This window comes from Melozone crissalis, unplaced genomic scaffold (assembly GCF_028551555.1).
Source record: "Melozone crissalis strain CALT ecotype California unplaced genomic scaffold, PUWL_Pcris_2 ptg000016l_1, whole genome shotgun sequence".
Classification (NCBI taxonomy): domain Eukaryota; kingdom Metazoa; phylum Chordata; class Aves; order Passeriformes; family Passerellidae; genus Melozone; species Melozone crissalis.
Window position 1 is genome coordinate 52,770,263 of NW_026535794.1, and position 21,496 is coordinate 52,791,758.

The 21,496-nt window shown below is 43.9% G+C and overlaps 1 protein-coding gene across 1 annotated transcript in view; it reads right to left on the reverse strand.

Moving 5' to 3' along the window:
- Positions 1-5,793: 5,793 nt before the first annotated feature.
- Positions 5,794-21,496, reverse strand: part of BLVRA (biliverdin reductase A) — a 30,756-nt gene continuing 15,053 nt past the window's right edge. The window contains exons 2-7 of the mRNA XM_054273743.1: positions 19,894-20,021; positions 14,871-14,990; positions 14,146-14,243; positions 12,625-12,732; positions 12,050-12,221; positions 5,794-7,260 (exon numbers count right to left, since the gene is read on the reverse strand). Coding sequence (XP_054129718.1) covers positions 6,987-7,260; positions 12,050-12,221; positions 12,625-12,732; positions 14,146-14,243; positions 14,871-14,990; positions 19,894-20,012 — 891 coding nt within the window. The 5' untranslated portion in view covers positions 20,013-20,021 and the 3' untranslated portion in view covers positions 5,794-6,986. The remainder of the gene's footprint in view (positions 7,261-12,049; positions 12,222-12,624; positions 12,733-14,145; positions 14,244-14,870; positions 14,991-19,893; positions 20,022-21,496) is intronic.

A 21,496-nucleotide genomic window follows, 5' to 3' on the forward strand; every position in this document is an offset into this window, starting at 1 on the left:
TCTGATAAGTGAAATCAAGGACAATCCAAAATGATTCATGAGCATGTAACCGGGCTACAGCTGACAATGCCTGTGCCTTGGCAGGCTGGGATGACAGACTGAAAGATGAGCTCCTAATAAAATCAAGCTCAAAAGCAAATGTAGAGAAAGCTGTAATGGCTGATAATTTAATACAGAGAAACAAGATATAAACAGCACACAGGAGCGCTCTGGTGTGCAGTTATGACCTACATGGTCATGTAATAAAACAGGTATCTGTAATAAAGCAGATATGAGCAAGAGTCTCATGAGCCAGAGAGGTGAGGGTACAACAGCAGGATGTGCTATTACAAGAGAAGCAAACGTTGGAACACAGCAGGTTTGCAGCAGAGGTGGATTGCACTGTGCAGAGCAAAAAGCACGCCTGGTGAGAGGCAAGGTGTGCACAAAGACCCACAGATAAACCCATCCTGCCTGAGTTCAAGGCAGCTGCAATAGCAGGCAAAATCAGCCATACAGGTAGAAACAGGAACATAGATATTTTGGATTTTACCATAGGCTTAAAATAAGATAAAGATGATGATAGGTCATTTGTAACTCTCCATCTTAACAGTTCTTAAAGAAATTTCTATAACATTTGAAGTCTGGAGACAAATAGGTTTCAGCATAGTGAAAGAAAAGGTCTAAACATGAACACTGTCTATGTGAGCAAAATTAGTAATTAAAACAGTCCCCATATGCAAAAAATGCAATATTAATGACAGGATAATGTCAGCATCCAGGACTTTTCTATAATAAATGTGCATTTTGTTTCAGTACTAGAAAGAAAAGGCTTAAAACTGCTGAACTCAATAACAAATCCACCAGTGGTGGAATTCATAAAATGAAAACTCACATCAGAGGGAACTGAGAGAAGGGATACTGATTAATTTAAAAACTCACCAAGTCTTTGCAAAGCCATGTTATCTACAAGTACTGCTTATAATAAGGGCCAGAAGAAAGGAGAGATGACAACTAACAAGGGAATTGCATGGTTTCTAAAAGGTGGAGGAGCCCTTGATGTAGGTGAGAGGAAGAGAGAGACAGGAGATATAAACAGCCCCTTGAAGTGTCACACAGGAGGAGGATACTGCTGCCTACTCAGACTGGGACACCAGCAATGAATCCTGGCATCAAATAAAAAAACCCAAATGCTGCCAGAGCACTGCTTCCCAAATTGTTGGAAGACACTATTTTAATTAGAACTATACTTGAATTGCAGACAACATTTGAATTATGTAAGAAAAAAGAGCTAATGGTTCACTCACAGCTTTCTACTAATACAGAGATTTATCCTATCTGTTTCTGGGGTGTTTTAGAACTCCCAAAAGACAGAATATTCACAAAGGGACATTATTTCAGACAATATTATTGGTATTGTTATTATTATCATTATTATTGTTGTTGTTACTGTTATTATTATTGTTAATCTGTCAAGTTTGTCTGGACTTTCTGCTAATGATTAATTTAGCATTTTAAAATTACTTTAACTTATTTGTTACTCAAATAACACCCATGCACAGAACATCAGAAAGCCATAATTTGTTAATTACTTATTCACTGTCTTGAGGCAATCTAGCTGTTTTAGAGACGTGTTCCTGGATTCCTTGTAGGTTGACTTTTATCAGGGAAAAGGGTTGACTCACTGGAGGTCAGGCAGGATGGCACAGTACACCAGGTGTGGTAAATAGGAGCTCCAGAAGGCAGGTTGTAACAGCAGCAGCAGCTAAATCAGAAAGGCAGCTCACACACAACATGATCTAAGATTCCCTGAGTAAGAAGTTTTAGAAAAGCTTTTTGAAGTAGTAACCTAGATGAAGTGATTTTTATTAGATCAGGATACATTTATTTTTATAAGTTCTAGCATGCATTTCTGCAGGCTACTATTCAGATCTTCTGATGATGGTAATTTTATTTAAATTATTAGTTTTAAATTTCTCTGCTTATTGACCTGCATGCAGCTGGCCTCCAGTAAGGTGTGTTTATTGCCAAGATGTGGAAGCCAAGCACTAAACCTGGGGCTTTGTAACTGGTACCACCACAATGGTCCCTGCAGCTTGGTTGCCATCACAATGCAGCAGCCCTGTCACTTATGTCATGTTCAAGGGTGAGAGAAAAGCTGTCTGTTTTACTCAGGTTGGCTCAGCAAGAATGCAGAAAGCACAGGTTGGGAGCTGTGATTCAGTTCCCTTTGCAGCCCAGAAGTGTAAACTGGAGGAAGTTACTGCTGATGCTGCTACGGCCAGGAGCCAAAGGAGTGCTTCAGGTGAGCTGTGGGTGTGTTTCCCTGGCCTGGTGAGTTAGCCCAGTGCTGCACTTGGGCCACTCAGCTCTGCTGAGAAGCTGTGCACATCTGGTCAGATGAAATTACATTGCAAGCCAGCCCTTGTGCTAACAGAGATAGCTCAGCCAGAGTGGCTCCAGTGTTTTGTATTGAACCAAATTGTACTGCATGGACATCTTCTGTTTTCCCATCTCAGGGCTTGGTTCTTCTGGATTAGGGATGAAGTCTGCTACTGATAATACCTCTGCTACATCCCTTCTTTAAACAAAAATTCTCATGGGTTTCCCAACAGAGTCCTGTAACTTTATTTAATTCAGCCTCTACAAATAGCAGCTTACAGCACTTAAAGCTAACCAAATATCTCTCTATCTCTGTCAAAAACTGGGGTTATTATTTTACTGGAGATCCTTAGCTTCCTGGTGTTGTGTTTTATTACTGTTGCACAGAGCACATCACATGCCTCAGGGAGCAGTAAGTGCTGCTGCATGAATTACATCAGCACAGAGTGCTGCCAGTTTCCCTTTGGTGCATCACTCACCTGCAAACCAGGAGGATGTCCAAGGCCCTGGATCATACTGCCCACCTGAAGGAGTCCAGCATCTTGAATGGCAGCTGAAAATAGATGTACACTTCAGTCTTTACCACCTTGACCCCTCTGCACACTGCTAGAGGAGCTGCAATCCCAACTCAGCCCTGCAGTTTCACTTAGATGCCATTCTGAACATGCTATTCCTTTTAAAAAGCTGGTTTTGATGCAGTAGGACCATTTGAAAAGCAGCCCCAGTCTGCACAGCTGCCAGCCCTGGTCTTCCCCCTTCCTTGTCCCTCTGATCTGCTCAGGGGAAGGTTCCAATGGCATCCTCCTCATAAATAATCCCAGCTCAAGCAGCTCCTGTGGGGCCCCCTGGTACTCTTTGCCCTCCCCCTGATCCCACCTCCCATGTTCCTGTACTGTTCCTGATAACCCTAAGTAATCACAAAGTTAAATCAGACCCTGTTCCCAGGACCCCCAGAACAAGCTCTCAGGTTGATCCCAGAATGATACTCATCTCTCCATCTCAGCCAGAACTTCTTGCACAGCTTTCCAGCTCCTCATGCCAATATCTAGTTTCTTTGCTTTTTGGAAATTTTCCATTCCCATGACCTCTAGCCCTCTGAGAAGGGCTTTGGATCAAACCACTGTTTCCAGGTTTCATCTAGCTTGCTGCAGTTAGTGATTCCACACCTCTCATCTGCCAGAGTCAGTCTCCAGCCTCTGTCAGGAAAGGAACATCTCTCCTCCACGTGGGAGCATTGTGCATCATAGCACTTTCCAGGAAAACTCACAGCACCAGGCAGTTAACAAGGTTCCTGCAAAGGAATCCTAGAGTGTTCCACAGGAGTAGGGTGATTTCCAGCAGAATGAGTAGAAAATCAGCTGTATCTAAAGAATGGAATTTAACTGCTCATGTCATATCTTATACTTGCCTTCCCATACCTCTGTATCTCTGAAACTGTCTGGGTTCAGGAATTTTGTGGGAGAGCTCATGAGGTGAAGTAAGGTCACAAATCCTACCACACCTGTATTCAGAACTTTGAAATAGGAGAAGGAGGTAACTGAGGTCTTTGGGATGTTATCACAGCCTGTAGACCCTGGCAGGATTTCAGGCCTTGAGGAGTAAAATGGGAAAAACACCAGTTGCAACAGAGCCACTTTCAGCACAGGCAATGGGAACTGCTAATGAAGCACAAAGGGAACAAAAAAGAATGATTACCAGCTCCAGTATTTTATTGGTGAGTTTAACATCTGGTTAAACAATACATATATTTGGAACTAGACATCCAGTAGCTCCCATATACAAACAACCACGGTACCTTGGCAAATTCACAGGGCAGAAGGAAAAGCCATTTAAAGGATGCAGGCTCCCAGGAGCAGGACAGGCAGCAGTAGGTAAGCAGGTCAGCTGGAAGGAATGGCAGGGGAATGAAGGACAGTGTGGGATATCCAAGCTCTAGGCATCTGCCTTCCCTAGCTCAAATTAACCAGCTGATTTCCCCAGGTGCTCTCTACAGAAGCAAGCTTCTCCAGAGGACAATTCACTGCACAATATTATACTGCTGCTCTACACAGCTCCCATGAATTTGTTTCCTAGGGAAACACTGCTCTCACCAGCAATTGCAGAGCATGCTCAGGGAGATGTGCTGACTAATTCTGATGCCTAGAGATGTGTCAATCTCCTTTCCCTTTTCCCTCTCTCCCCAGCTACCATTATGAGTTAGCATGTAAACAAGTGGCATTCACCCCATATTCACAGATCAGGAGTTTGTCAAGGAACAGGAACTTTCACTGGCTGTCATACCTGGCAGACACACACAGAAGATTCTAATTCATTCCAATCCCAATTTTTGTTTGTGTTTTGCCAAAAATCCACTTTTCTCCCTCATAGAGCATCAGATCTGCCCATGCCATATCCAACACAGCAGCACCCTGTGAATGCTCAGTAAGGTACCCATTTGGGTGGACAAGCACAGCATCTGCCTGCAGAAATCTGCTGCCAACTCACATGGCTCTCAATCCACTGAAGGCAACACAAGAATTTTCATTGATTTTAATAGATAGGGTAGATTTAAACAAATGTCACATGCAGAATTCGTTCACACATCAAGCTCCAGTCATTGCTAAAATCTGACTGATTTGGGAGAAAATTGTACAGATCTTTCTTTCTTGTTTCCAGCAGACTGAATTGTATCCAACTCCTGAATGAACATTTACTCAAACAAAGACTTAACTGTCAATATTGATTAGCTGCAATTATGTATACATTCACAATATATAAGCTCCCTTATTAAAAAGTTGCCCAAATAATAAAATAGAAAAAAAATACTATTTTGGTTTGAAAGAACAATTGCACAGACTGAAGTTGGCTTCTATATTAATACAGCACCAGCAGATGCTCTAAGTGGAAAGTAGAAGGCAACCAGAGGAATTGTTAATAGCACTGTGCAGTGCTTAGGCTTCTAAAACTAAAATGTTTCTTTAGGGAAACGATAATGTTTTCATATGTGATCCTGTGACTACACTAAAAATGCTAAAGACCCATTCCCACAGGTGTCATATGCTATAACCTGGGCTGGTTTTGGCTGGGGTAGAGCTAATTTGAATCAGAGCAGCTAACATGGGGCTGTGCTTTGGATTTTGCTGGATGTTAATAACACAGAGATGGTTTAGTTATTGCTAAGCTGTGTTTGCACAGCCTCAAGGCCTTTCGTGCTTCTCACCCCATCGTACCAACAAGAAGGCTGGGGGTGCACAAGAACTCGGGAGTGGGCACAGCCAGGACAGCTGACCACAAAGCAATATTCCATACCTTTTGGCATATAAAGCTGGGGAAGGAGAATGAAGGGGAGACATTCAGAGTGATGGTGCTTGTTTTCCCAGGTAGCTGCGGTGTTTGATGTAGCTCTGATTTCCTGGGAGTGGCTGAACACCTGCCTGCCCATCAGAAGCACTGAATGAATTCCCTCTTTTGCTCTTCTTGCACGTGCAGCTTTTGCTTTATCTGTTAAAGTGTCATCATCCCAACCCACATTTTTTCCCCCCTCACTATTACCTGAGTCTCTCCCCCATCTCACTGAAGTACAACAAGCAAGCAGCTGCCTGGTACTTAGCTGCCAGCTGGGGTTAAACCACGACATAAACACATGGATGTATCTGCAAATTGCTGATTTCTACAATGCTATTCTAAATTTATCACTATTCCAAATTTCTCTGTTTCCAGGAGTGCATTAGCGATTTTCTTTTCTTAAATGCAAGATATTTATTATTTTTTGCTATGATCCACTCCCACGCCAAATTAGAACACAAATGAAAGAGAATAATATGCTGCTTCCAGTACAAAACCAAAAATATTTAGGTTCAGTAGAGAGCAGGCAGGCAATGCATTAGTTCAATGCATGTTTCTCATCTCTGCTGGGAAAAGATTTCTATGTTGGCACAGGGCACCAGAGAAACTGAATGAAATCAACATCTCTCTATCAAGAGACAAGATTCTTCTTCTATTCTGGTTTGATACCAACACAGATTTAATTTGACCATAGTTGACCTCTAGTGTGAAAACCAGCCACCCCAAATAACCCAAAAAACACACAAACCACCCCCTCCCAATACCTAACAGGCAAGACTACTAATTAGAGCAAACACACAGAACTATTCAGGGCAATTGGAAGAAAAGGTCAAGACTGTGGTGGCACAAGTTCTGTATTTCAAGTAAAGAGGTGGAAAACTGAACTGGAACTTCATTGTCAAAAATAGTACATGAATACTATTGAGACATGTTCATTTCCAGACATATCTGGAATGGGGGGACGGACCCTGGGAGAGAGAATTATATATAGTATTTACAGTCCTGCAGGATCTACTGTCGGGGATATTCCCAGCTGAATCACAGCAAAGCTTGCTGTTGCTATGTTCCTAACTACCTGAAAGGACAGGGATGCATCAGAGCAGGGGAATTGCTTTGCTCTGGTGCAAACCAGAAGGCACAGGGCATAGCCCAGACTCTCCCAGAACACCTGGAGAGCCTAGGAATCACAAGTACTCAAAAAGAAGGTAATGAAACAGAAATAGCAACTGCTTGATGACAACAGTGAGTTCTAGCCCTACAGCTTTTCTGTCTGCCATGTTCTTCCTTGCCTAAGAGCAGTCTCAGGAATAGATTTTCTCTGGCTCCTCACAGTACTGTTGGATCACCTCGGCAAGGTCAAGACACCGCAAAATTCGCCATTTCTCAGCCGCCAGCTCCTCCTTGGAGACCTGGCCCAGCAGTTTCTTGGCAAAGAGGTTCTGATCCTGCATGAAAAGGCCCACAGAAGACCTTGGGGCTTCAGGGAAATTCTCCAGGCAACCACTTGTGAAACAGAAGTTGATTTTCTTTTCACGTCTCATCCCTGGTCCTCTTTCTTCAATCCAAGTCAAGGGTCTAGTGGGAAGGAGCAGAGAAAAAGTATTAATTAAGAAATTAAATCAACGATTCTTAATTTGTGTTGTTTTCTTAGTATTTACAGAAAATACTCTGATAAATGCAACACTTTTGAATATCAATTATTGCATACTTAGGCAATGTGTCCTGACTAACATGCTTTGTGGTTATAGAGCTCAACAGTGGGTAATAGTCTTAACTCTGCCACTGTTTCATGCCATGACTTTCAGCCCGCCATCTAAGCTCTGTCCAGCTTTGTTTTCCCTATGCACAAAGTGAAGCAAGCAACATCAAGCCACATCGTAAGGAAGAGGGAAGTTTGTGGGCTGTTTGTTTGTGGACTTGGATGAAAAGTGCAGTTAAATATCCAAATATTTAGTACATAATTCAGCCACAGCTAAACTCAAAAGGCCCTCAAAGTCTAGTTATGCCTCCAGCAAGAACAGATTTAAGTCACACGTGTACATAATGATGACCCAGGTGCTACTATGCGAGCTGAACCCCAGTGAACAAATTCACTGACACAAACACATGTGTCCATGCTCTCTGAACTTTTAAAATCTTTCATTCTCATCACTGGGAGCATTGTGCTGATCCTAAAATTATACCTACACAGACTCTCAAGCAGGCCTTTCTTAATCAGAGCAGAGTCCTGTCTTACACCAACACGATAGCACAGTTTCCAAAGCAAGCCTGGTGGTATTGGCTATTGACTTGCATAGCTCACACCTTCCTTCCCAACCTCCCCTCTTGGCTGAGGGAAAGGAGCCACAGGACATGCTGTGCCACTTCAGGGGTCTTAACAGACTCCTAGACCCAACACTGCAATGCCTTTGAGGAATGGCCCTCAACATCAACCACAGTCACAATGCTCCCTGGTCTTTTGTCAGCTGCCTGAGCCGCACCATTGCCTTCCTGCAGCTCATTCATCAGCACTCACTACTGCCTGTGTTTAGAGGATGCACATTATTTTTCTTACTTGGTTATTGATGGCCCTTCCACAGTCCTTTATGGCCTACTTTAGTCTGCCACTCACAAATTATGAAGGCATCAATAGCCTGGAAGAATAAATTCTGTCTCCAAGTCCTGCCCATTAAATCTTTGGTATCATTAGATCTGGAAACAAAGTCCTTGTCAATCTGCCCTGAACACATTCTGCAGAATGCTCAGCTTAATGTTTCTGCACATCTTATCTTTTATGGTCTTGGATTCAGTTTCTATATTTAAATCATTATATCAATTATTCTTTGCTCACCTGTACTTCCACATCTCCACCACTTCCCTACAAATTAAGCATGGCCAGATGAACCTGACTGAACAGAATGAAACAAGTGGAGGGGGAAAAAATACCCAAATCACAGCCTGCAAAAATGCCCCCCCAAAAAATCTCAGAAGACTAATAAATGCAAAGGCACCATGTGTTTTAGGAAGTCCCAGGACTGCATGTCACTGCAAGCCAGAAGGGTGTTTGGGGGGCGTACTGCTCAGTGTTTTCGTGTTCCCATCCTACTTCCCTGAGGTAAAGGCCATTGATCTGGGTCAGAGGCAGGCTGCTGAGCAAGCTGGGCTTTGCTCTGACTTGACAGAGCTGGTTTCATATTCCTATGATAGTAAAGAGTCACAGAGGGTTCAGGCCACTGTTACTCAAAGCTGCTTTATCTCAGGTGGGTAGACATGAAGAAACCATTGGGCAGGCACAGGCAAAGATTTCTATCATGTAATAGCAAAGAGCTCTTGATATGATCCAAAGCAGGCCCTGTCAGTGCAGGATCACCTCCTTGGGGTGATCCAGAGCAGATGCACACCAGTGATCAGGCTCAAGTGTATGCCTTCTGCTCTAGCTTGGGAAGCCACTGAACCAGAAGCACAAGCATGCAGAGCGGGCATAATTTATTCCAAGTGATTAGAATGACTGATTTAGATCAGCAAGGAGGAAAATGTTGGATTTACTAATAGATTTATCTTCTTCTGCAATTGGATTTTTAGTCACATTCCCAAAGAGAAGTTGATTCTACTTGATTTGTTAGCAAAATGTATCCATTTTTAATTAACAACAACTTCTGCTCTGAAATAAGACTCTTGTTTTGCTATAAAGATAAGTATGTTGCAAGCCCGCACATTATTTAAGCAATTTTGTAGCTTAAGAAACAGATTTGTATTTTTTATCAGAAAATTGTGAAGGGCTGTAGCTTTTTTCATAGACAATTTATCCACTTTCATTAAAGATTTGTAGCAAAGTATTATCTAGCTACAGATACATTTAGTTATTTAGAAGTGTCAGGAGCGTTACTTACAAGCAACAAATCCAAATTTTTGATATCTGAATAAAGCTGGGTTACATATGTTGGGTAGTTGAAGAAAAAGAAAATTTAATCAAGCACTAACAAACCACCTTTATACTGACTGCAAAGCAAATGGTCTGCAGCAAAGAAAACTCCCTGACTTTCTATGGCCATTTTGTCTTTCCAAAATGTAAACTGGTAACATTTTCTCAGCTACACCAAAAAAGTGAAAAACTTTTTTTGCTTTTCTAACTCCTTTTTCCTCAAATAATGAGTGAACCTCGCTGGACTGCAACAGCTCAACAAACCAATATGAAGACAACACTCTTTGTACTGCCAGAGGAATTAAGCTGGTTTCATGCTTGAAAGAATTCTGGGTCCACTCAGCTTAAAATTTTATACAGCGACTTCTGCAGAAAGCATCTGTGACATCATTTTCTATGAATGTTCAATTGGAAGATATTTTATTAGACTCTGTAAGCTTAGCTCTCCATAAAAACATAACTTCAAATGTTTCTTGTCAGTATATGTTTAGGAAATGTCTTCAACTTCTTTTAAACATTTTCCTTTTAACTCTTTGAAAATGCCAATATTTTTAATTTATTGTTAAGTCAATGAGAGGCTCCCTCAGCTTGGATAAGAATTAGACAATTGAACCCTACCCCTAGTTAACATTAAAAGAAATGCTGCCCAAATCATTATCTCTCCAGCTTGCACTAAAAATTGATTTCTGACATTTACTGAATCCAAGCTTTGCAATCCTGGGACAGGAACTGCAGTCCCAGACCAGACGCACTGCCAGTAGAGGCTTGGCTCTTCCTGGATTGCTCAATGTTGTATCACAGAGAGGCTGTCAGCTCAGCTGTCTTGGACACACAACAGAGGCAGAGGTCATCTCTCAAATAGCTGGGTGCAGGCATTAACACACACCTCCAAAATCCACCCAGAGCCAGACAGGCAGCGAGGGTGGGCTGTGCACTGGAGACAGACTATACCCTTTACACAAATCCCTGCTTAACAAGCAGAACACAGGCTCCTGCATTCTGCACCTGCTGTATTTTCCAAGGCAGAAAATAGGATGAATTAACCTGATTTCTCAAGGTTACTGTATTATGTCTTTCAAAAAAGGATGGGATAGCTCTCATGAAAGGTACAGACCTTTCCCATCCTTCAGCAAAATAAAGGTTGGAAAAATTAGATCTGTAACACCACCACCATTACTGCTGGGCCATAACTTCACTTGACAGAGAGTGGGCCAAATTCTCTACAGCAGTAACTCCCCTGACGTCAGTGGGGGAAGGTCAGCAGGAAATATGGCCCCAGCACTGAACACAATACAGGAACGCTATGTAATTTTCCACCCACCCTAAATTATCCCACGGGCATAAAACTGACTGTCCCTGAAGTTATTAAAACACTTATGGTGAGAAGACACTGATCCATACAAATAGTAGTGGCCAAGAGAAGCAAATATTGGTTAGTGCAGAGGAGCAGGAAAAAAAAAAGGCAATCCAGAACCTGTTCTGTATGCAGCAAATATCATACATAGCAGCTAAGGACTACCCAGGAGACAGGACAGCCAGGGAAATGTTTAAACCACCCGCTAGTTCCATCTGCTGGATTTAGTTCAAAATCTCACCCTATCTAGATCTTCACAGCTACTTATGTTACTAGCAAATTGCTAAGAGGGTAAACAGAGCTTGTATACAGAGTTCTGTCCTCTCACAAGTGCATTTCAAAAGGAATTGGAAATGCTGTTTTATTTAAAGAGAGAGGAAGATTGCTAAAACAAGATGATAATCCCATGATAAACTGCAATGGGTTTGTAGAGTGGCTGATGAAATGCTTAACCAGACCTGTGGTGAAGTTAGGAGTTTAAAGGAGTCCTGATTATTCACTCCTTAAATAGCTAGTCCTTCAGGTTACTACTTTAACTGCATATTTATCTAAAAAGCTGGGCTAGGTTTGGGTTTCTTAAGAGGTCTATCAGCATATCTGCAATCAAAAAAGAAAGAAAAAAAAAGAACCAGGAGTTCTATCACCACTGGATAATTTCTCTTTACCTTTTCATATCAGATAATTCTCAAATTGTATCTGGTTGCTTTAAACTGATGTTGTAAGTAACTTCAACTTATTTGAAAGGACATGAACTTTGCACAGATGACCCAGAATGACCAAACCTGAGAGTTTTTACCACTCTCTGGACCAAGCTGAGTAGTCATGCGACAGAATTAAATACTGGGGACTTACTTGATAGTTCTAATATACGACTTTTTAGCAAGGCTATTAAAAATATCCTAGTGGACAGGAAGGATATTGTCACCACATAAAAAAGGGAGATCAAACTCAATATTATAAAATGCATCTTTAAAAGATATGTACATTTTCATGCCAGTCTCCACCCATTCTGTTTCCACAAGAGGAGAAGAGAATGCAGAACTCCTGCAGGCAGAAGTCCTGCAGATGATGAGGAGCCTGGCTCACGTGCTGCCACAGACATTACTCACTTTTTGTTTGCTGTCTGAAAGTGAACAGTCATTCTGGAATAATTCTTATCCTTCTGCTTCTCTCTGGTGGCAGAGGTAACAGTGAGGTCTCCAAAGAGGTCAATGAGCCACGTCAGACGGGCAATTCCACTGAAAGCTGGGAATCCTGATTTGTTTTCATCAAGGACACTGCCTGGTGGAATAGAAACTCTTGAGGAACAGGAAACAAAATAATGTCTTCTGCATAGGAAAGGATGAAGAAACTGCAGTGTTGCAGGCTTAAAGATCAGGGTGTAGAAAGGTCAGTGGATGGACTGAGTAGGAAAGTCAATAAACACATTTAATGTCGAAATGGATCAGTTGACAAGCTGTGGCAGAGAAGGCTGCACAAAGTACATATACAACAAACCCTTCAGGACGTGTTGAGGACAGAAGGGTGTATGTGGATTCAACAAGGGAATTATCCAAAACCAGCACCTGTGTCTCTACTCAGTTTATAGACAGTCCTGTGTGAAAGGACTGAATGAAGTCTGGCAGCACTGGTATCCCTGGGGAACAAATCCAGATGGACTTTTGATTTGTTCAGAGCTACTGACCTGTGAAATGCAATGTTCCCTTCACCAGGTCTTTACCAGCCACCTCTTTTTTTAGCTGCTTGTACTCTTCAGTAAGAAGTTCAATATGCTCCACATGGAGTACTTTACCTGCCATTGAAATAACAAAACAAGACAAAAACCACAAAAAAAAAAATCAGGACAGATTAAATACAAGTTTTCTGTGTGAATCAAAGTCATGTCTGAACAGTAAAGGCTTCACTAGCAACCAGCGGGAACTTACACAGAAATAATCATGCATGGCTCACAAAGTGATGTCAGGAAGAAAATCAAACATGGAAACACGGGCCCTGAGCTGAAGCATCAATTTGGGTTAAGGATTTTCAGGAGACAACCAATACAGAGACTGCAGGAACAGCAGCCACTATGTTTAACAGAAACTCTGTAATGAAAGCCAGCACCCAGCTAAGGCTGAAATTTGAGTCTTCACAGTAAAGGATGGATTAATTCTTGGCCTCTTTCCCCTCACATTTCCTTGTTCTGCATTTTTCCTCCCAGGCCAGTAGGAAAGAAAAAGAAAGGGGAAAAATAGCATAATGCTCAGACCCAGATTGGAACAATATGTTAAGTAACTCCAACTGTAATGAATTGGGCTACTTTGAAATAGAGGTTATCCACTACAAGTTAAATGTGTCCTTCATTCAGTATGTGTTTTTCTGGAAGATTTCCAGGAGAATCATTGTAGATTGCTGACAGTAACTGCTGCTGCTGCTTCAAAAAAAAAAAAAGCCATAAATTCTGCTCAATGGGAAACCATTTGCTGAGCAACAAGGCAGTAACTGGTGTTGGTACAGGGAAACAGCAAAGTAGAAATCCTACACCTCCAGTGTTTCAGGACAAAAGTCACAAAGGAGATCTTTAAGAAGCAGTGGTATAAAAAGTGCAGCTTGTCCAAATGATTTGCACTCCACTTCTGCCCAGCACTGCTCTTCCCCTTGCAGCCCCATTCATCCCCACTGGCCCCAGCTGACTGCCAGCTTCTGACCCTTTGCACCACTGGGATGGGACCACACACTTTCTGGAAATAAAGAGATTTTCCTTATAGAAAAGCTGTCCTTCAGACAGGAATGCCTTGCTAGCCTAAAGTAGCATGAGCAGCTGTGTGAGCCAGCACATCACAAATGCTGGAAGCTGGGAGAGCTGTCTGCAGTTTCATTTCCAGGGAGAGAGAGGACAGGGAATTGCACAAGTTCAATAGTAAAGCACTTGATGAGTGCAGCTATCACAGTGACAGAAGTTTTCCTCTTTAACTGCATTCTAAGTGTCACAAATAGAGGCTAGAGTTTTTGTGAGGGCAAACATACCCTACTCCTAGCATTGAAGTTTGTGTGTTTGTTCCTCTGTTGGCACAAGTTTTACATCCTAGACTGGCACATCTCTGGGACAGTCATACTCCCTTGCATGTGATGACTAAAAGTAGGCTGGAGACTTGCCTTTGAGTTAGTGCCTTTGGTGCTACCCAACAGGTAAAACTGCTTACATGCTTGAGAACAAATGTGTTACCTTTCTGCTCAGCCATCTCCCAGAGCTCATGGGCTGCCTTAGCAGACAAAGCCATGGGGTACTCAACAAGGACATGTTTCCCAGCTTCTAAGAACGTTCTGAAAGGGATAAAGGATCAGCCATTAAAAAGAATATCATCCTAATCCTCTCTCACCATGCAAGCTGCTTCTCATTCCCACAGCCAGCTTCACATGGAGACAACGCACAACATGGAGTAACAGAAACAAATGGTAACTTTCCTAGGAATGATGGTGTGGTGGCTACATCATGCACTTAAACAGCAGGGGAGTGGGGTTTTAATTCTTCTTTTGGCACAGAATTCCCTCACTCACCTACATCAAGTTGCTAAAATGCTACAGCATTAAGCATTGCAATTTCTGACTTACCGACATGTAAGCAGTTGGAGTGGGGCACTGGACTACCCTTCCACAATATAATCTGTAAGGAAAGGCTTTAAATCCTGTTTTAAGCTGCCTGTCCATCAAGCACAGGCCTAGAGGTGCAGAAATGGAATTACTTGGGAAATTAATGCATCTTAAATCCTACTCTCTTCCAGGGCTTATTGGTGCTCTAGGGAACTCACTATCATTCACTTCAGGCTTCTAGTCTGGCAGTCTTTCCTCAGTGTTCATATCCTCTCCTGCAACAGCTTTACACAGCTCCTCTGTGTTTCTAAAATAGAGGGGAAAGGGGAAAAAGAACAGGGAGAAAACCCTCCAAAATACCTGATGGTTTCTTCATGGCTTTTGTTCTCTGTGCTGATGAAGGCTGCATGGATGTCTTTGTTTTTCAGAGCATCTTCCAGGCTAATCTGCTTAGCCTCATTAATATTGCCAAAACTTCTCCTGTACATTTAGCATAAATACAACCAGATCATAACTGTCACAGTCCATTCTTCCCAAGCACATGTTGCATAGCAGTACTTAAAAATTGCTCCCATGGACCACTGTCTCACTGAGTTCAACCACGGTATAACAACCAATTTTTTATCCAGGAAGAGCATGAGCACTTACAGACAAAAGTGGAATGGAGAAGAGAACCAAAAAAAATGGACCAGTGTGGGATCTCAGTCTTTCAGAACTGGGGCGCAGGGTGAACCAGACCCCCCCTGGGGGGCTCGGGAGTCCTGGAATGCTGCCAGAGATGTCTGGTGGCTGGACTTTGATCCCACATGGGAGATGACATCAGTATGAGGACGGGAGGATTTCACTGGGGTGAATGGTGAAGGGACAAGTTAATTGGAGTGTGAGATACAGGGTTTAAGATCCCTGTACAGGGGGGTCTAGAGAGGCAAGATGGAGGGATTGGGGCGTGCCCTTCTCCTTCTTCTTCTTCCTCTGGGCCTCCATCTTCTGTGGTGATGTTGGCACTCCAGGATTGGACCTTACTAGGGGAACACTGGTTAATAAGGGTAGAGGGTATTGGAGAAAAATGATAAATATTGTATACGTAACTCCGGGTATAAAGATAGGTGACCGCCCCAGGGGCTTTCAGTGTGTGCCCATGGCTGACTGCTGAGCAGAACTCTGTCAGGCCAAGAGAAAATCTTTTAGATAAGCAATTAATAAACACCGAGACCGAGAACAAATCTGAAGCTTCCTCTCGTCCTTTCGAACCCGGGGGCCCAAGGCCATCTTTGGGCTTTTCCCCAGACCATCTGAACAGCCCAGAAATCCCACAATTGGCGTCCGCTGTGCGGGCTATCTCCCACCAAACCTTTCGGGGGGGGGGGAAAGCCCTGAAGAGCTGAAGAGCCAAGAGAACAGCACTGATAACTCCAGAGGAGGGAAGCCTGAAGAAAGAAAGAAGAAAAAGAAAAAACCGGCCGGGAGAAGCTGCAAAAACCAGCAGTCACTGAGAAATCCCATCTCTCAGCTTCTGCTGAAGACAGCTCGTAGCAGAGCGGCCTGGACTGGGACCAGAAAGGCGCCTCTGATCCATCCCTCGTAATCTGCTGGACGGAGAACAAGGGCCTCCAGACCACGCTGACGACGGATTCGGTAAGAAGGCCAAAATAAAATTATAAAATTATGGGGGCAACACTCTCCCAAGAACAACGGGAAATCTTATCCACCTTACAAAGTGTAGCAGAATTATATACAGAAGGGATCCCAAAGAAAGAATTAAAACAGCTGTTATTATGGGCAAGGCTCAATTACCCACTTGCAGAAACATATCTTTTGTTCGAAGTCGGGTTTTGGCAAGAGATTAATAGGCATTTATATATTTTAGCAACAAAAAAAGATGAGACAGCGTTAAAGCTACTCTCGCCGGCAAGAATCATGTTACAAGGTATTTCAGTCCAGTCTAAAAAACTGGAAAAGCAGCGAGAAGCTGCGGTACCCTCAGAGGAGGGGGCGGAGCGGCAGAGCTCCGGAAAAAAAATTGCTCTGGCTTTGAAAGGCCAGGGGGAAAGGGCTCTCGAAAAAAGAGAGCGGGAAAAAATATTAAAACCCCCGATCAAAAAATGCAACAAACCCCAAGGGCGTCCTGAAACTCCAGAGAGTGTGGAGGAGTCAGGAGCAGAAGGGGGGGAGCAGGAAGATAAAGGATCGGGGGGGGGGCCTGTTCGCGGTGAAAGCGGCGACGCGGCGGCGGCGGCAAACGCGAGCAGCGCGGGTGAGGATGAGGACACGCGCGCGGAGGGCGAAACTCGCAAAAACCGGGGTGTAGACTCACACGCGAACGCGGAAGGCGGGCTGAGGGAAAATTTGCAGCCTCAGAGGGCCGCCGCGGTGGGACGCAGGAGGCGCGCGGGTGTGACGTCAGAGCCGGTGCGACGGTCAGCTCGAATCGCGGGTAGAGCCAGGGTGCCGGCGGCAGAGGCGAACACAACGTCAGAGGAGGAGGGGTCGGATTCCGGGACAGACCGAGGGGCGGGAACCTCGGAGGTGAAACAGGGGGGAGACGATGATGACGTCACCTTGGGGGACACCGGAAGTAGCTCAGAGAGTACGCACGCGCAGAGAGTAAGACGCGGGCGGGCCCGAGCCCGGTCCCCTGTGACGTCGCGGGTGAGGAGGGGCCGTGCTAGGGATTCTACGTCCCAGGGCTCCACTCCGTCTCCAGATCTGGCGCCTTTGGTCCCGAGCCTCGGAGTTTCAGTTCCTTCCCTTCATGGGAGACGCCGAGCCGGAAGAGGAAGTGGGGTAGTCGAGATTGCACCGTCATCCGAGCCAGGGAGGCCGGTGACAGCGCCACCTAGTGGCAGGAGGGCAGAAGTGCACGACATGCCGGGTCGGCTCGGCGAAGCCACAGCGCCATCTCGTGGCGAGACTGCAACAATGCAGCAATTTTTTCCAACAATATATAAAAAGAAAAGCACCTCGAAGAAGACAATGTTAACACAACAAAGGGATTATCCATCTGATCCACCGATCGTGAGACATTTTCTAAACAACACACAGGCAAAGCTAAGGGAAAATCCTTTAGTTTTGATCAGGAACCCAGAGACCGGACAAATAGAGGGCCCTTTCAGACTAATCACTTGGGGAAAGGGTTTCGCTTGTATCTCCACAGATCGAGGTCTGAAGTGGGTGTCGGCACGGCACGTGAAGCCATTCCGAACGCGAGAACACGAGAATGCTGATCCAAGAAACAAAGAGACGAGTACTCAGACAGAAGTCGAGACTCGGGCTGCGAAAAACGACCCAGAAGAGAAATGAAAAGAAACTGAGGACTTTGGGGGGTTTTCACATAAAAGCAAAAAAAGGTCTTTTGGTGCAAACAGAAGGGGGAGATGTGGGATCTCAGTCTTTCAGAACTGGGGCGCAGGGTGAACCAGACCCCCCCTGGGGGGCTCGGGAGTCCTGGAATGCTGCCAGAGATGTCTGGTGGCTGGACTTTGATCCCACATGGGAGATGACATCAGTATGAGGACGGGAGGATTTCACTGGGGTGAATGGTGAAGGGACAAGTTAATTGGAGTGTGAGATACAGGGTTTAAGATCCCTGTACAGGGGGGTCTAGAGAGGCAAGATGGAGGGATTGGGGCGTGCCCTTCTCCTTCTTCTTCTTCCTCTGGGCCTCCATCTTCTGTGGTGATGTTGGCACTCCAGGATTGGACCTTACTAGGGGAACACTGGTTAATAAGGGTAGAGGGTATTGGAGAAAAATGATAAATATTGTATACGTAACTCCGGGTATAAAGATAGGTGACCGCCCCAGGGGCTTTCAGTGTGTGCCCATGGCTGACTGCTGAGCAGAACTCTGTCAGGCCAAGAGAAAATCTTTTAGATAAGCAATTAATAAACACCGAGACCGAGAACAAATCTGAAGCTTCCTCTCGTCCTTTCGAACCCGGGGGCCCAAGGCCATCTTTGGGCTTTTCCCCAGACCATCTGAACAGCCCAGAAATCCCACAGACCAGTGTGCAGGCAGTGGTATCAGTCCAGAAACTGGCCTGCTATTGAACTGCCAAGTTCTTTTTGGTGTTGGTGTGTTGGTTTTGAATAAGCATTATTACCAAAGAGATGTAAAAGAGTGACTTGAAAGAGGACAGTGCTCCTAGGGGAGAACTTCTCCCCACCATCCTGGACAATGTGGACAAAAGCACTGGAGATGGCAGGGATGCACACAACTACAAGTACAGACAAGCAGGAGAGGGACAAAGCAGATGCTTGGCTGTGATGGCTTACCTTGCAACACACACAGCATGCCAGTGCTAAGGGGAAAGCTCTCTTGGGCAGTAAGCTGAGCACAGCTCCAGCTGAAAATGAAAAACACAACCCCTCCAAAAGCCCTTTGCATTACTACTGGCTGGAACAGTGTTAGGAGAGGTGACAGGGGGCAAGAAAGCAGGCTACAAGCAGGACTTGAAAGCAAAGACAGGTGGTAATTGTGTGTGATGGGGATGCAAGGAAGATTTCTGTGAATCATGCATTTTAACAGCATTGTTTCCCACAAAAAACCAGTGGCAGAAACCCTATCTTCAGTGCTCTTCAAGGTTACCTGTAGCACTGACAGAGGCATCAGAGAACCATAAATGTATTTGGCAGGAATATAAAGTGGGTGACCTGATCAGTCCTTTCTGTCTCAAACAATGCTGCACAATTTAGATATAGCTGGAAAAATACATTCACAGGGTGAGATCCATTAAAGGTCCTGCCTAACTGTTTCAAACTTTTATGTTCCACTGTAATGTGTCAGACAGTCCAGCAGGAACGCTCAGAGGAAGGTCCACACTAAATTTCCACCATTCCAAACTAGTGAGAAAAACTGTTGTTCTTAAGAGGCATAAGAGGGATAAAAAGCAACCTTACTGCATGTAACAAATAATGGCATTTTCTTCAGATAATTACAGGTTCGATACCTGGTTTAAAAAAAATACTAATTTCTTTATGAAATTGGAGTATTGGGGGCATTAAAACATGTTTTTGCAAAAGAACTTCTTAAAACTCTACAAAACTTACTTTTTTAACATTTCTAGAAGTGCCATGCACACACGAGATCATTAGTGCACTTATTGTCTGCACAACCTTAAATCTACAGGAAATTCCAGTCAGACAATTTCTTGTTATCACACAGATTCTACAGCAAAAACGTCTCTCAGTTTTTATTTTAGTAATTTCTGAAAGATCTCTCACTAGAGTAACCTATTTGTTCCCTCTTGCAAATCTTTCTGCACTCTCTTCTGAGCTGCCACTCAGAATGACAGGCATATTTGCACAAATTTTCCCTTCTTGGCTTGAAAAAGAAGAAAAAATATTGCAATATAGATATTAGACATGGTAAGATGAAATTTCTAACCTGGATACAAATCCAATGAGTTTCAGGTGCTCAGAAGGGCTGGAAGGCATCGGATTCATCAAGTCTCGAATTCGTGCTAAGCCAGCAATTCCAACTCCAACCACCACTGTCCCAAACATTTTGCTAATCTGTCCAAAAGGAAAAAAAAAGGCAGCTTTTTTTTTTCATGTAACAGGGACAAGTGCAACTGGGAAGGAAGGTGTGAGAATGGATACTCTTGAACTCTTGCTGTCATAGCACCAAACCTTATTCAGGTGTCAGCAACCAGCTAACAGATGTGATGCTATAGGCTACTGAGCTCACTCACATCCCATTGAAATGGGATCCAGCAGTTCAGCCTGTCATAGGACTGGTCTTGAGATGAGTATTTAACAGCTATTAAATCACAGCTCCAGCAAAGTTCTTCCTTTCCGTGAATAGAAGGCAGACTTCAAAAGTGAGACATTCTTCTATTTATAGCACCACTTCCAAGCTGGAACAGAGCCAAAAGGTTCTGCAACCCCAGCAGAGCTTTATATAAATGCTGCTGACTTCCTGCAGCATGGTGCCACACAGACAGTCCCAGTGATTCTCAGCAGCATGGAATACTTTGGGACAGGAAGCAGGGAGCATCTTTGAGTTCCCCACATAACCACCAGCACAGCCTACAAAGCCAAGCTGTAACCAGCCACCAAAGCTGATCAAGATGCTTGCTTGACATCTCCATGCCCAAAGAAAGCTCTGCCATCTCTTTAATGACAAGCAGGCATCTCTTTAAGATTTACATCTCGCAAATGCAATTGTTGACACAAGTGCATGGTATGGAGGGTGAGACAGGTATTGCACTCACTGGCTAGGCTCTGGGCCTCTGGCAATGAATTCTTCTGTTGGTCTTATGATTTGCTGTTGATCTGCAGAAGCACTTGACAACTGATGAAACCTTTCAAACCTGCACTGTTCCAGCACCCTGAGGACTACAAACACTTTGTAAATTAATTGAAGATTTACAGGAAAATGGTCTAAAATGAGTCAGATCAGATAGATCTTCATTTTTTGTTCCTTCCATCTCATGAAAGCATCCCTTCAATCTCTGTTTCTTGTTTCAGTCTTCTTCCTGCCACTGCCAATCCCTTCACTTGAGTGAACTCTTCAGATTGTTTACACTGCTTGGCTGCAGCCCTTCACATCTTTCTGAGATTGAGATGGGTAAGTGGACAACCCCCTTAACTCCTCCTTGTGCCTCTTGTCTGACAGGATCACAATGCAGCAACAAAGCCATAAGGGACTGTTTTGGCAGTGCAAGAGGTTGACAGCTGCTGGCACAAAGGAAAAAAGATCCCCCCTCCAATCACATGCCATGTCTGTATTTGGTTTTCCTTTAAGCTCCTGCCTATTGTGCTGAATGCCACTCATTTTACATATGCCAAAAAGATACAAAGGTAAAACACAGAGCAGCAGGTTTAGTGTAGCAGCATGTTTAGTCTAAGAAAATAAATTAGTGATATATCAAAGAGTTCTCTAGGGGAATTACAGTGACATTTTATTACCAAGTATTTGAGGTATGGCATGATGACACTATTCACCAGGGAAGAGAAGTGTGTAGGGCTGAGGTGCAGGGGGAGGG